Source organism: Ambystoma mexicanum, chromosome 5p (assembly GCF_040938575.1).
Source record: "Ambystoma mexicanum isolate Mex_15411 chromosome 5p, UKY_AmexF1_1, whole genome shotgun sequence".
NCBI classification, from domain to species: Eukaryota; Metazoa; Chordata; class Amphibia; order Caudata; family Ambystomatidae; genus Ambystoma; species Ambystoma mexicanum.
Window position 1 is genome coordinate 129,925,702 of NC_090930.1, and position 15,410 is coordinate 129,941,111.

General features: G+C 47.1%; 1 protein-coding gene across 1 annotated transcript in view; it reads right to left on the bottom strand.

The window, feature by feature from the left end:
* Positions 1 to 6,849: 6,849 nt before the first annotated feature.
* LOC138480782 (relaxin receptor 1-like) overlaps positions 6,850 to 15,410 on the bottom strand; it is a 583,697-nt gene continuing 575,136 nt past the window's right edge. The window contains exon 16 of the mRNA XM_069612524.1: positions 6,850 to 9,181. Within this exon, the coding sequence (XP_069468625.1) occupies positions 9,000 to 9,181 (182 nt within the window). The 3' untranslated portion in view covers positions 6,850 to 8,999. The remainder of the gene's footprint in view (positions 9,182 to 15,410) is intronic.

Genomic DNA, 15,410 nt, shown 5'->3' on the forward strand with positions numbered 1-15,410 from the left:
CCAGTACCATTTGATCGATTAAAATCGATCAAATTAGGTAATCACTACGGAACACCGGGAGCGGGGGTTGTGGGGATGAACCCAGCTCTGCATGTTTGGTATTGATGGCCTTGGGGGGGAGGGGGTAGCAGGGGTGTCCCCCGCTTCCTGAGTATTGGTGGCGGGGGACAGGAAGAAAAAAGAAAGAGAAAAGCAGACCCTGCAACATCAAATCCGCCCCGCGTAAGAAGAACGGAACTGATGCTGCAGGGTCAAAAGGAAGCGGATGAGCAACAGGTAAGTTGGGGGCTGAGGATGCATTGGAGGCTGGGTGGGGCATAGATGTATGGACTTTGGCCGCATCAAAATTGGTTTTGCAGAAAAATTGGCTACAATCAATTCCGCCGTGAACAATTCTGCCACGGCCAAATCACATAGATCCCTTTGATCACCCTGAAAAACTTGTCACACCCTCCAGAGGACAGGAACACTGCCTGGGTGTTCAGCTGGGAAAGTATGCTTCAAAGGCAGTCCGATCATAACAATGGCCATCTCTCACCTGGGTGCTCATTACTGGAATCTTTTGTGATGTAGGCAGACAGAGGAAGGGGCAGAATTAAAGTAGCCCAGGAGAGAGCTTCCGTCCATAGTGGGATGCCACCCTCTTGGTTTTTGCTATGGCTGCCAAGGTTCAAGTCCACCTCTTCCACATCCTACAGGCAAAACACTCTGACATCACAAGGCAAAGGACTATTTCTACAGCAGTAAGAAATTCAAAACTAATTGAAAAAACACACTTTTGAAATGCATTTTCTGCTTTGCACAGTTTGGTGATGGTCAGTGCCCCCACAGAATGCATATTCTTGAATGTGCAGTAACACCAGTGTGAAGAATTACAAAGGCCCACCTAACCCATGAGTCAAAGGACCCAACTGCCTGCATGCATAAAAATGACTCAATCGGAGAGGGGGGCATCTGCTCAATGTTTGGGCCATACAGCACATTATTGACTGCCGCAACTCACCCAAAGTTCCTAATCTTCAGCATCTGTGGGACAGGAATGAATGGTGGTCCCATGCTTGTTGCAGCTTTGCCGCTTACTGCGGGCAACCCGGTATCTTAGGTAGGCCTGCTTCGTTGCAGCAGAAGCTGCAGGTACCATTAGCCAGACTGCCTTCTCGCAGCCTTGGCGTTTGGCCTGTTTTGGTGAAAGATAGGTGCATTGCAATGGTAATGCACCCGGATTGCACCCGCCATTTGCTCTGCAGTCTCAACATTCATGGAAGATGCACCTCTTTCAAAATGGCCGCCGGATAATTAAACATGAGTGAAAGGAATTTCCATTAACACCTGGAACAAAACAAACTTTACTTAATGTCTGACCTAAAGAACTAAGCTTGGCCACAAGATTTGGATAAGATGTTCTTCTAAGTGGAACCGCCTTGCATATCATTACACCCTGTGACTGCAGGTGCCTCTGTCCCAATTAGCAGCTCTGGCTGGCTTGCAATTGCTGCAGGCCTGCCTGCTCTGAATGCTGGTCTTTCCAATTCAGTGTTAGACCATTGATATTTTATAGAAACTGCTCATGCATGCAGCTCAAAGGTGCCCTGCTGCAGTTAAACCAGACCCACCATCACCACAGTTAAACGTAACCTCTCACTTAACTCTTTACTACAACTACACCTGACTCCTCACTACATGTAAACATGACCCTTCAGTGTAATTAAACCAGACCTTCAACTGTGTCTATACCTCACCCTTCCCAGGATTTAAATAAAGCATTTGACTGTTTTTAAACCAGACTTGCAGTATTCTAAAACCTGGTTCATCACAGTATTTTTTCCTGAAACAATCTAATTTAACGAGACCCATCACTGCTAGAAAACCAGACCAATTAAAGACGTTCAACCTGACCACTCACTCCAAGTAAGCCTTACCTTTCACTGCAGTTAAACTTGACCTGGCACAGCAGCAACACCGGTCCCATCGCCACAGTAAATTATAAACTCTTGTCAACATACCCACTTGCTACAGTCAAGCCTGGCCCTCAACATCAGCTATAACTGAGGTGTCACTACAGCTAAACCAGCTATTTCAGGCTAGCTGCATGTAACCCCTCACTAATCAGGGTGGACCATTCATTCATGTACACACCAACCATCTACTGTAGCTAACCACGGCAGCCATCCCGGACATGATGTAAAGCGGTCTTATAAAGCGCCCATCTGCCAATAATGTTGGCCTAGCTGCACATGGCTCTTTAAGAAAGGAGGACAGGGTCTGTTAGTCGGATAGCAGGGAGGCAGATGCAGAAACCTCTGGTATTTATGGATGCAGGTTGGAAGTACCCGTTACCTGAGTGCCGATATGAAAGAAAATCCCTTTGTTGGTTGGGGTTGGTACCGACCGAGCAGGTTCGCCATATGAGCAGCCCCTGTATTATGGAGTGCAAAATTAACAGCATATGGTTGCCTGTAACCTGATCAATTTCTGCACTTAAATCTAAGGAGGACAGGGTGTGTGAGTCGGATAGCGGGGCAGCAGATGCAGAAACCTCTGGTGTTGATGGATGCAGGTTGGAAGTACCCGTTACCTGAGTGCCGATATGAAAGAAAATCCCTTTGTTGGTTGGGGTTGGTACTGAACGGGCAGGTTCGCCATATGGGCTTACTAAATATCAACAAAAGAGGGGCGTCCTTCCCTTAGCATTTCAATGTTTGTCTTTTATTTAAGCAAACAAACTCATGTTTTTGTCATAAGGTGTACACATTAGTCTAGCTTCAGTGTGCCAAGCACATAGCGTCACTTCCAAAATGGTTGCTTTTAGTAACTTCACTGTACCAAACTTCGACATGGATCTTGCTGACAAGTACTTTGTTTAAAAATCCTGAAAATAAGTCAAATAAGACCTAAAGTAAGGCATAACTACAAAAAAATGTTTACAGCAAAATAATACATGCTGGGTAATTTTGAATGAGTTAATTGTGTCTGTTTGCTTCGGAATTTTGCAAATAATGTGCATGGTACAGTGAAGCTAGACTAATGTGGAAGGACGCCCCCCTTGTGTTGAGGTTCGCCATATGAGCAGCCCCTGGATTATGGAGTGCAAAATAAACAGCATGTGGTTGCCTGTAACCTGATCAATTTCTGCACTTAAATCTAAAACTCACTGCGCCTAAGCCGGACCCACCCGTACAGCTAAGGCGGCCCGATCATTGCAGATACAAGTGACCTAACAATGCTGTGCAATCAAACCTCTCGCTGTTGCTAAACCTGACGGATTGCTGCAATTAAACTGGACTACTGGCTGCAATTATTCCTCACACATGTCTGCAGTTAAACCTCACCTCTCAGTGCTGCTTAGCCCGTGCTCTCATTGTGGTTATATCCCACCGCTCGCTACAGCTACACCCAGCCTCTAAATGATGGCTTCCCCCGCCCTTTCACTATCGTCCCGCTAAGTTTACCCCTTGCCACAAGTCAGTTGATCGCTCGTCATTACCGAGTGCACATAAACAGATGTTTCGGACTACAGCTTCCAGCAGCCCCATAGTTGCATTCCAAAACACCCGGAGAACCCCAGCCTCAGCTGATGGAGCCTGCACCCCAGAATGGCCATTGCATGGATGTCTGCTATTCACTTGCTCTGCCCAGTGGCTTACGTTTTTTACAACCTTTGGAAATACCCACATGGGGTTGCCTTGGTTCTGACTGGCAAAAGCACTGGGGCTCTGTATTTTGGAGTCAGGCTTGTCGTTCTTAAGTCTGATGTCTGAACAACTTTTTGTACATTTTGAATTTCTATGAATTTAAGTTTGATTTTTTTGTCTTTGGTGGATTGCATTTTTATTAATGTTATGTCTGTTGATGTTTTATGTTTGAAGTGCTTTTCCATCTGTTGAACCTGTGCCCTACCCATGACACGTCCCTCTTCCTATGCTTTAATTAATGATTCTCAGCCTGCTGTTATGTTGTTTACTAAATGTAAAATGAAGGGACAAACCACACTCTACCCCTTTTGCTCTGCAGACTCTTTCTCCTCCTATTTCCACAGCCATCCATGCACTTCTGCCCTTTTTCAAACCAGGTTCTCTTTCATATTACAATACGGTGTTACAGAAGTGGGGGGGAGACAGAGCCGGGTTGAGCTTTGTACAAGCCAAATGCTTGGCTCTGGCTCAGCTCGAGTGCCTTTGTGAAAGAAGAGCCCAACTGGAGTCGAGCCAAGCGTCACCCCATCCTCTGGTAAATTTGTAAAGTAAATTAAAGTAACATTGCCACCCGGTGGCAGCTAAAAGAAATACATGCAATCATTTACTTGCACAGAGTACGTTTTTATCTCTTTCCAAGAATTCCATGTTGGCAAAACTGAAACTGCCATGGGAGCATGTGGGGTCTGAAACTTGCTATATGTCAAACAAGAAATCCTGGCTTCCAAACCTGACCACTGTATGCAATCAGGGGCAAATCACTCTACCTAAAAGGGTCCTATTTCCTTTGGATGCCATAACTGGGATCACCTAAATGTGATTCTGTGACGTGTGCACTGCACACAAAGCCACACGTATATAGTGTGTTACACTAAGACAGTGTTTGCTTCAAAGATACTGAACATAACAGGTGAAAGCATCCCTTTACTTGCTCACTGCACTGTAACCTGACATAGATTATATACTATACAGTGTAGTTGGCAAGAGGGTTTGCCTGGGGCATTTTCCTTTACTGGGTAAGGAGAGTGCCAGGACATTTATTGTACTCTCCTCCCTGGCAATGGGCAGTGGCCACAGGTCTCCACGTACTACCCAGTTTGTGATTGGCACACTGGTCCCCGACAAGGCCTAGACATGAGGTTTCACTTGCCATGCAGCCCTTTAGTTTGTATCCTCAATCTTCCACCATCTAGTAACTGTGGATGCTGCCCGTTGCTTCCACTTGTGTCTGCTGGGAGACTGTGGCTAGCTCCTCGAAGGTTTCAGTCTGCCAGATCCTGTGCACAATAACCAGCTCCAAGCCTCTGTGAAACAATGACTACCAGTAGCTGTCCTTATCCTGCAGTGTTGTTGTTGCATATCTAAGCCTTGAAAGGGCAGTTGCAACGCACAGAATGTAGACCAATATTACTTTGATTACGTTTAGCATTCCATTCAGGATGCTAAAAATAAAGCTCTAATCTCACTTTTTGCATAACGTTAGGTTTTACATATTTGTTAGTTTCATTTATTTTGTGCTGTGTGTACTTTTAAATCATCTCTTATGAAACAGAACAGCTTACAACTGTACATGAACACATATTCATATCAGCTAGCCAAGGGATTGCATGTAGTCAAGTGTCTGAGTTACAGACTGGGATCAAATCCCATTTTACAGAGAGTGTGTGATCCTGGACGAGCCATTTTATTTCACCTTGCCGCATCTTCATATTGGGTTGTCAGGTGTAGGTCTCCCATTATGGGGGCAGGAAGGCAGCACATCTGCTTTAGGTTTGCACTTTGTAGGGGAGCGAGGCGGAAGCAGCTGTTATGTTTTTGCTGTAGAAGTTGAGAAGAAATGCTGGAAAGTATGGGGTTTGTGTTTGAGAGTGGCAAAGCATTTAGAAAAGTGTGCATCTTTTCTGGCTTGGGTTGCATTTGGCTCTTGGAGCCAAGCAAGTCCCCATTGCGTGGCTCTAGCTGGACTATCTATTACCCATACTTTCTTAGGCTCCTCTACCTGTAAGGCATATTCTGACTCAGCGTTAAGGGGTTTACGGCGCCGTAAACGGCGCCGACCCTTAACGCCTGATTACAAGGTTCCCTTTGCGGGATGGCTTTTAACGGCTGCTTTTTGCAGCCGTTAAAATCCATGCCGCAAAGGGACCTTGGGGATAATTACGGCACCGTAATTTACGGTGCCGTAATTATCTCCTTTCCCCATTCCCATTATGCCCTATTGGGCGAAAATGGGAATGGGGAAGGGTAAAATGGGAAATGGGGATTTACCGCCCCACTCACCTTGGAATGGGGCGGTAAATCCGCCAACCACCATGGCGTAAACATAGTTTACGCCATGGTGGTAAGGGTACGACCCAGGCGGTAACTTACTTTGGAAAATATAACCCAAAAAATACATCTGGAAACTGGAATCACTGCTGTTGCATATGCACCATTCTGTTGTTAGACCTGCCCTTACTGCAGTTAAATCTCCCTCTTACTGCTGTTAAATCTCCCTCTTACTGTAGTTGAATCTCCCCTTTACTGTGGCTGAATTTCCCCTTTGCTGTGATTAAAACCCCCTCACTGTGGTTAATTCATGTAATTAATCTTTTATAGCACACTGGAGTCCAGTCTCTGAGCGTGGGACAGGGATTCGAACCTGTGTTGCTCTGCGTTGTCTTGCTTCCAAGGCAAACCTGAGGTCTTCATGGAGAATCCAAGGCAAGGCAAGCGCGTTGCCTCTCAGCTATCCTCCCTGCTTCCTCTCCCCCTTACTGTGATTGAATCTCCTCCTTCTTTAGTTAAATCTGGTATTTACGGAAATAAATCTGCCCAGTAATGCTGTTAAATTTGCACCTCATTGATTCTCATCTGCCCGGCTGTTAATCAGATCCTCTGTGCTTTTTCCGCCTATTTACACCATACCATATTTTATATATATATATATATATATACCCAGTGAGGTTACTATATCATTTAATCTCAACTCATAGTTAAGTGGTATTTTAAAACAAGTGGTATTTAAAATACTATTTATTTTTACCACCATACTCATGCCCTTAAAGGGAACGGGGTTGAAAGCCCGAGGTGGAAATGTTTGAGTGAGAAAAGATCAAAGATAATTTTTCCAAAAGAACCTTCAGTCTTTTCTCCCCTAAACTTGTTTTCTGAATTGGCCCCTGCCCCCACCCACAACCACTCACCCCCCTACTTACCTTGCTGCCGACTCGCTGTGTCCCTGCAACACCTTTTCCCTTTCACTTCCGTGAGCGGGAACCGGCGCTGCAGGGTCCTTTCCTTCTTTTTTTTTGGGACCGGCTGCGGGGGACACCCCCACAACCCCACTCACAATATAGTGAGCAAGGGTGTGGGGGACACCCCCGCAGCCACCGAATGAGGAATTTGGTCAAACGTTTTGGCTGTTCGGTATTTGCAAACGGAAAAGAATTCAGCCAAATCTCCCATTCAGACTTTTAATCTCTGTCTTTTTGGTCTATTCCCCCTTAAAGCCACCACACATATATCACCGATGGCTAGAGACCAAGTATAGTATTGTGGGCACGCAACAGATCTTACTTTCTGTTGCACGTACCCATCTCATAACATAACAGGTGCATTTGTAGAGGACACATTCACCCCCAGAGGGGCATCTTGGCGCTATTGATAGATAACACAATGTTTATTATTACGAACTTAATGGTACTCCTTTTATCAACCTCGGAAGGATGAAGGGCTGAGTGGACCAGCCAGGATTTGAACCTGTACTAATGAGGTCAAACACAGGCCCCTGTTGTAGATGCATTAGTCCACTGAACCACTGACCCAGATGTCCCTTACCCCCTCGCTCTTTCACATTCTAAAGAAATCATTCACCTCGCCACTCATTCTCCCACACTTACCCACTCTTTCGCATTCCCGGTCACTCATTCCCCAAGACACCCACTCAATCTTCATGTATTCCCCCCAAACGCACACCCATAGTCATTCAACTATTCACTCTCTCTCATCCATTCACTCATGCCTTACCGTGAGTGACCTATGTGCCTTATTGCTACTGAGCAAACGTGCAATCCCCCTTCCTCGCTCTAACTCACCATAGCTCCAAATTTAACACAATTTCCTAACCTGACCCTGACAGAAGCTGCAGGATGCAATCCCCTCCAACAAAAACGTCCCTCTCCATCACTAAAACTCAGTGCGACAAAACACTCTTGTGAGTGAGCCCCTGGTGGGGTAAATCAGTACCCCGTAGTGGTTGCTCCCTCCCTTAGCTGTGTTTCGGAGCTTGTCTCATGTGAGGTTACGTGCAAGGGTTGAGCCTACTTGCCACCGCACCTATGCCCCACCCCCTCACAGTGCCTTCACTAGCTTCTCATTGCACCCCAGCCAACCTTCATGTCAGAGTAGCACCAAGGGTAGGACACATACTGGACACTATTTGAGAATGAAGGTGTTGTACTTTTCACAAAAAAATTGTTCTAGTACTACTTGGAGATGCCCTTTTATGAAAAATGTTAATCAGGTTAGGCCAGTGAGATTTGTCAATACTCCTTCAGTACTGTCCACTATAAGTGGTCAAGCTGGGAAATGTTAGCCCAGAACAACGTGTTGAGTATTGGCCTATTGCCCAATCGTCCACGGCTACGGCAGTACTGTAGATAATCTTTATGTGGTGGCGGTGGTGCTCAAGCAGCGTGCCCCTCTCCATCCACCAAACCAAAGGTCCACATGTTCCCAATTGTATCTCCAATCAGTGTCCTTCCTTATCTTACATTGTATGTGCTACATTGTCCCCACTCTCCCAGCCCCTCACATGGGGTGTGCATCCACTCTTGGCCACACCTAACCCAACATGCTTCATTTCTACTGGTGGGTATGTAACTTCCTATGTCAGTTGGATAAAGTGGGTGTCAACAGCTTCTAGGTCTTCGTGGAGAACGCTCTTATACCCCCTCTCGGCACTTGATACGTCCCATTGTTCCCGACTCCCACTCCCCCAACACACAGTTCCGGTTAAACCTTAGGTTCTTTAGCTTCCGAGAAATGTCAGTCCAGCAGTCGCCATTTCTGTTTACAAGACGGCTAGTGGTCATCTTTGCAATTATTTCTAGAACAATCCCTTGAATTGCCGTCCCTGCCCTGCGGCTGGGTGCAGGTTTCTGCAGGTACTGCTTCCATGTCCCTTTCCACAAACCAAATGCGGGCTAAAGACGAGAAGATACCAGTAGGAGCAATGTCATGTTGGAAGGTTGCCCAATCAGAGAGGCCCAGCCAAGCACTCGGGTAGTTCAGTGTTTTGTGGCCTTGGAGGTGGCGAGGCACAGGTCAAGCTGTGTTGGTGGTCTGTGTGGACACCAGGGTGAAGTTCTCCTGCAGCTGCTGTTGCTTCATCTTCAGGCACTGCTTCAGCCTCTCCTGGAAGGATGCCGTGGTCACGGTGTAAAGGATGGGGTTCAAGGCGCTGTTGATGGGAAGGATGAAAATGACCACCCAGGAGGTGATGGTAACTGCAAAAGGAAGAAAACCATTGGTTACAACCCAACTCTGTGGCAGGCGACAGACATGCACACACATGTCAGACATTGAGAGGCTCAGAGCATTACCAAGGACAGTCTTCCTCAATGAGCACCAGCCCCCATGCCAAAGAGATCACTCCTAGGGTTGCCTGTCCTCTGAGAACCTTACACACATGTTTCTGTTATACTGTTACAACTCATTCTGTTTTCACTGACACAGTTCTGAGAAAGTGGCTTGGAAGCCAATCATGAGAGGCGTGGTTGGGCTAGTGACGGTTTTATTTATTTATTTATTTATCTATTTGAATTTGTAGAGCGCACATCGGGCCGGGGGCATCGTGGCGCTGTTACAGTATGCTCACTTAGTACAGGAATATATTACAGGCGGTAAGTACATTCAATACGTTACATACAGTCAATATGTAAAGGGGAGGTGAAGGACGGGTTAGTTGAACAGAATGGTTTTCAGCTGTTTGCGGAATGCAGTGTAAGATTTTTCATTTCTTAATGCAGTGGGTAGGGCGTTCCAACTTTTCGGATTTCGTTATTGGCCAGGGGCAGCTACTTGGCTGAAAGAGGACAAGGTGTGCCTGTTAAAAGGGGCAGAAGGTGGTTGTGGCCATGCACTGTTAATGGGAAGGAACAGGGCCTATCAACATGCAGGAAGGCAGGCAGCAGAATTTAGGTCCGTGGCTGAGAGGTGGGTGAGACTGTGGTCAGGGATAACATATCTTCCCACTTAACCTCCTGAGGATGTGTCTGCCTTCGTGGTCTGAATTATTGTGTAGGATTAACTTGAAATATCTTTTTTAAGGGAATTGGGGGATGGAGGGTGTTGTGATTGACTTTCCTTCTTGTTTCCTGCATCCGGCTTGCATGAGGTGTATGCAAGGTGTGATGTCGTGTGTGGAATGGCGGCAGAATGTTTGGAATGTTTGTGTGTGAATGGAGGTCCACCCAGGGCAGTTGAAAGATGTAGCCTGGGTGGTGGGAGCCAGTGGGTTCCTGTCGGTACTTCCTAATCTCCTAATGTACCTGATGAGACTTGATGAATACCGGTGGCCTGGCAGTGTATCCTTTAAGCGTAATCCTGCAAGATCCTGTCATAACAGGGAGCTATCGTCCAGTCTATAGGGTAGCTGTAATCAAGCAAATGATTTCAGATCTTTGTTAAACATCCATTGCTTGACACAATTCATTCCTTGGAGGAATTTCCAGTTAATGCTCAGTGTTTTAACCCAACTGACCTATCAGTCCACTCGTCATCATTTGATGTTAATCCTTTCTTTTGTACATGTTTAGGTATTATTTTGTAATGTTTTTAATTAGATCATGCTGTTCTCAATGTTCCCTCGAACCGTTTTAGACATTTTATTACAATGGGCCTCATTAGGACCCTTGCGGAGTGGGTTTCCGCCAGCGCTAATCGCGGCGGACCCGTCCGCCGTACTACGAGTTCCCTTAGCGCCATGGAGGTTTTCTCCGCCTGGTTTTACCGGGCGGAGAAAACCATGGCGCTAAGGGACCTCGTTGTTAATTACGCCGCCGTACTTTACGGCGGCGTAATTAACTCCTTCCCCACTCCCATTATACCCTATGGGGCAAGAATGGGAATGGGGAAGGGTAAAATGGGGATTGGGGATTTACCGCTCCGCCAAGGTCGGCATGGGGTGGTAAATCCGCCAACCCCCATGGCGCTATCGGCGGCTTTCCGCCATGCTCCGCGGTGCATTTAGCACCGCGGATTCCGCCAGGGTCGTAATGAGGGCCAATGTGTTGTCTTCATTAGTCTCAAAAGACCCACATCTGAGAGATCGGGACCCTATATGGAGTAAGCAACTGGGAGATCCTGCCACTTCCAAAGTACAGACATTCAACAGTCATTTAACTGGCACAGATTGGGACGTGCATATATTTCCCTGAAGCAAGCCACAAACTTGCAGAGAAACCACTCCCGGTACTAAAGAAGAGTCGCCACTGTAGGCCTGCCTCCTCAAAGGAAGATTCCAGCAGCAGCGAATCCTGAACAAAATGGCCGACAATCCTCCAGAAAGTGTGGAAGAACTGAAAACAGTTGTGAAGGACATTTTAAGACAAGCTAGAGAATTCCTGTACTCAGCCGCTGCAGCACCAGATCTGAGTGTGGCTTGGAGTTTACAGCTCCTGGAGACGGGGTTGGCATTGGTATTTAATTCAATGTTGGTTGTGTACATCTCCCCTGCCATAAAAGGTCTTCACTGGCTCCCAGTTGCTGCACGGATTAAATTCAAATCCCTTTGCATCATCTAAATCTGCCTGTTTCTACTCTCCGCCCTCTGCAACTCATCCAGAACGGGACTGCAAGAGTTGTCCTTGGCCTCAAGTCCAGGGATCGAATTGCTCCAGGACTGAAATCTCTGCACTGGCTCCCAGTGGCTGCACGGATTAAGTTCAAAACCCTCTGCATTGTCCACAAGACCTTCTGGGGCCTGGGGCCTCAATATCTTCAACTCTCTCTTCCCAAATATTTTCCTTCTCGAGCTCTTCACTCATCCGCCTCAACTCCCCCGGGAACAGTCACTTCTCCAAGCAACAAGTTGGTGGTCGATCTATATCTTCTGCTGGGGCCTCCCTCTCGAACAGCCTTCCTGCCTCCCTGAAACTTGAGGAGAAGCATCTCTGATTCAGGAAGCACCTCAATACCTTCCCCTTTGCTTCTACTTTCTCTCCTCCTCTCCCCTGCTGAATTCCTGACTGAAACTGCACTGGTCACCTGGCTAACCTCTGATGTCGGGCCCAGGTCCCCTCCCCCACCAGATGCACACCTGCACTCCCTCCCGGGCAACCCCTGCACTTGGGGGCTGTTTCTGAATCCCCACAGTCCCCCACCAGCTCTTGTCACTTGGTGTCTCCACTTACCCCTGCACTTGCCACAAGCTGGCTGCACTTTTACCTATTCTTTTATTTATTTAATTTATATTTTTACTGTTGATCCTAGGTATTGCACTGCCTCTCCCCTTCCCCCCTACACTTTTCCACTTGCCCTGCACCTGTGCAATCTCAATGTCACCTGGCCTATTCAGATCTTTGTCTTCCCTCTTTTCCCCCTCCCTTGCCTCATCGCACCTTGAAACACTTGTGTATAGTCGCGTTATAAATGCCTTATCATATTATATCCACAAAGCTGTCTGGGCCCGGGGACCACACGATCTTTATCTTACTAAATACTCTCCCTCTAGACACTATGTTCCTTGGGAACCAACTCTTTCTGTGTAAAGCGTTTTTGCTAAACAGAGGGTGGTGGTCGATCGCTTTCCTCAGCTGGCTCCTTCCCCTCTCTCTGCACCTTGAGCAGAACTTTCTTAAATTCCAGAAGCTCCTCAAGACTTTCCTCTTTTCCTCCTCCTTCCCTTCTTCTCTCTCCTGCTAATCCCACAGTTACTGTGATTGGTGTCTGGGGCCTTTATGCATCCTCGGGGCCCCTGCCCTCCCATACCTAATTGGCCAAGCTGCTCCCCTCAGCACTTGTCTTCGCACTTTCTCCTTACGTGGCTCCATGCCGTGTAGCACTCAACAACCCATGCACTTCATCTCTGGCTCACCCATGAGCTTGGACTCCCCAGCACTTACACCTTCTGCCCTACTCCTTGCTGCACTTGCACGTTCTGAATACTCACAAGGAATAATAGGTTTGTCCTTTCTTCCTCCACTTTTCTTTTAAATTTTGTGTTTTTGTAATGTACTTCACTCCCTTGTTCCCTCCCCTCGCCCTGTGGGCGCTTTGAAACAGTATGTTACTTGCTATACAAGCGCCTAACAAGCAAACAATAAATAAATAAAATAATCAAACTCTCCCTGGTTATATCCAGGAGCTAAATAGCTCCAAGCGTGTGGCAATTTCGAACTCTGCAGTGTATGGGGGGGGGGGATCTCCCAGGTGCCCACAACTCATCACTAATCGTGTATGTAGGGCAACCCTTACCTCACTGGGAACCATTTTGTAGCGCAAAAGTCATTTGTGAGAGGATGACAGTGAAAACCAGAAGAGCAAGTGACAAGCCGCTCGAATCCCCACGTCTGCAGGAGTCCACGAGCCCCGCTGTACACGTAAGGAATCACGGCTACTAGGAAGAGAGGAGTGTATGAGCATCGCATGCGCAAACTGCTTCTGGCCCACTTTGGCAAAAAAAGAAGCTTCAGCAGGGCTCATGGGAAATCAGCCATTTGGGGCTTTGTCTAGTTTTAAGATGAGGACAGCCACTTGATAACCTCTGAGAGCCAGGGCGCGGGATGGTCTGCTGCACAAGATGGGCCACGTGTGTGAATGGTAGCTTATTCAAGTTCTCCATAGTATTAGACACACTTGCATGGTTCACACAGCTGTCACTGATTACACAGTCACGTGACCCAGCCAACGTCGTACTAGACTATATAAGCGAAGCACGGCAAATGGAATGGGTGGGTGTTAGGAATTGGTGTTCAGAGGTGCGCGGGCGGCCATCACTGCACTGTTGTATTCCTCTGTAAAGCGCTCCATTAGGCATCTGCACTGTTGTATTCCTCTGTAAAGCGCTCCGTTACGCATCTGCACTGTTGTATTCCTCTGTAAAGCGCTCCGTTACGCATCTGCACTGTTGTATTCCTCTGTAAAGCGCTCCGTTACGCATCTGTACTGTTGTATTCCTCTGTAAAGCGCTCCATTAGGCATCTGCACTGTTGTATACCTCTGTAAAGCGCTCCGTTACGCATCTGTACTGTTGTATTCCTCTGTAAAGCTCTCCATTAGGCACCTGTACTGTTGTATTCCTCTGTAAAGCGCTCCGTTACGCATCTGTACTGTTGTATTCCTCTGTAAAGCGCTCCGTTACGCATCTGTACTGTTGTATTCCTCTGTAAAGCGCTCCGTTATGCATCTGTACTGTTGTATTCCTCTGTAAAGCGCTCCATTAGGCATCTGCACTGTTGTATACCTCTGTAAAGCGCTCCGTTACGCATCTGTACTGTTGTATTCCTCTGTAAAGCTCTCCATTAGGCACCTGTACTGTTGTATTCCTCTGTAAAGCGCTCCGTTACGCATCTGTACTGTTGTATTCCTCTGTAAAGCGCTCCGTTATGCATCTGTACTGTTGTATTCCTCTGTAAAGCGCTCCATTAGGCATCTGCACTGTTGTATACCTCTGTAAAGCGCTCCGTTACGCATCTGTACTGTTGTATTCCTCTGTAAAGCTCTCCATTAGGCACCTGTACTGTTGTATTCCTCTGTAAAGCGCTCCGTTACGCATCTGCACTGTTGTATTCCTCTGTAAAGCTCTCCATTAGGCACCTGTACTGTTGTATTCCTCTGTAAAGCGCTCCGTTACGCATCTGTACTGTTGTATTCCTCTGTAAAGCGCTCCGTTACGCATCTGTACTGTTGTATTCCTCTGTAAAGCGCTCCGTTACGCATCTGTACTGTTGTATTCCTCTGTAAAGCGCTCCAAGCTTTTCACATTTCGGTCCACGCTGAATCAATAACATAATAACCATAATCACAATAGAGAGAAAAGGGGGTGAGCAGAGGAGTAAGAGGTGCAGAGGAGAAGGTGAAAGAGAGGCTAGCGGGAGAGGAGGGGGTGGAGCAGAGACACAGAGGGAACAGGAAATGAGAGTAGTAGAAGAGAAGTGGAGAGAATGGCAAGGAGGAGGTTGAGAGCAAAAGAGGAGAGAGTAGAGAGGAAAAGTAGACAGAGTGGGGAGGAGGAAGAAATGATAAGTATAAAGTATAAAGAAGGTAGAGGGTGAGAAGAGGAGCTGGAGATTCGGAGAGGAGGAAAGGAGTAGGGCAGGAAGAAAATGAGAGGGTGTAACATTATTTAGAACCTGAGCCATATCTAGGTTCCTGAAGTGGAGGGATACAAGTAAAGACTCAAACAAGCCTCAGCATGTCAAAGCCCAGGCCTGGTTAATAGCTAGGTTTGCTTAGTCCAACTAGGAAAGGGAAGCTAATAGCACACCAGGAGGCAACCAGCTGCCTTACCAGATGTCTAACTTCCATGATGTACCTAACAGCACATGGTTAGTGTACCTGCAGGATAGGCCACAGGAACCAGCATGTGCCCCTACCAATATAGGCCCCAGCCAAGAGAGGCACACAGCTAACAAAGAAGTGTTGGGCACACTACACATCTCAAAGTGTGAGTGGCTATTTGCCCACCGAGGAGGCGACCCTGAGCCAGGAGAGACACGGGGGAAGGATTACAAA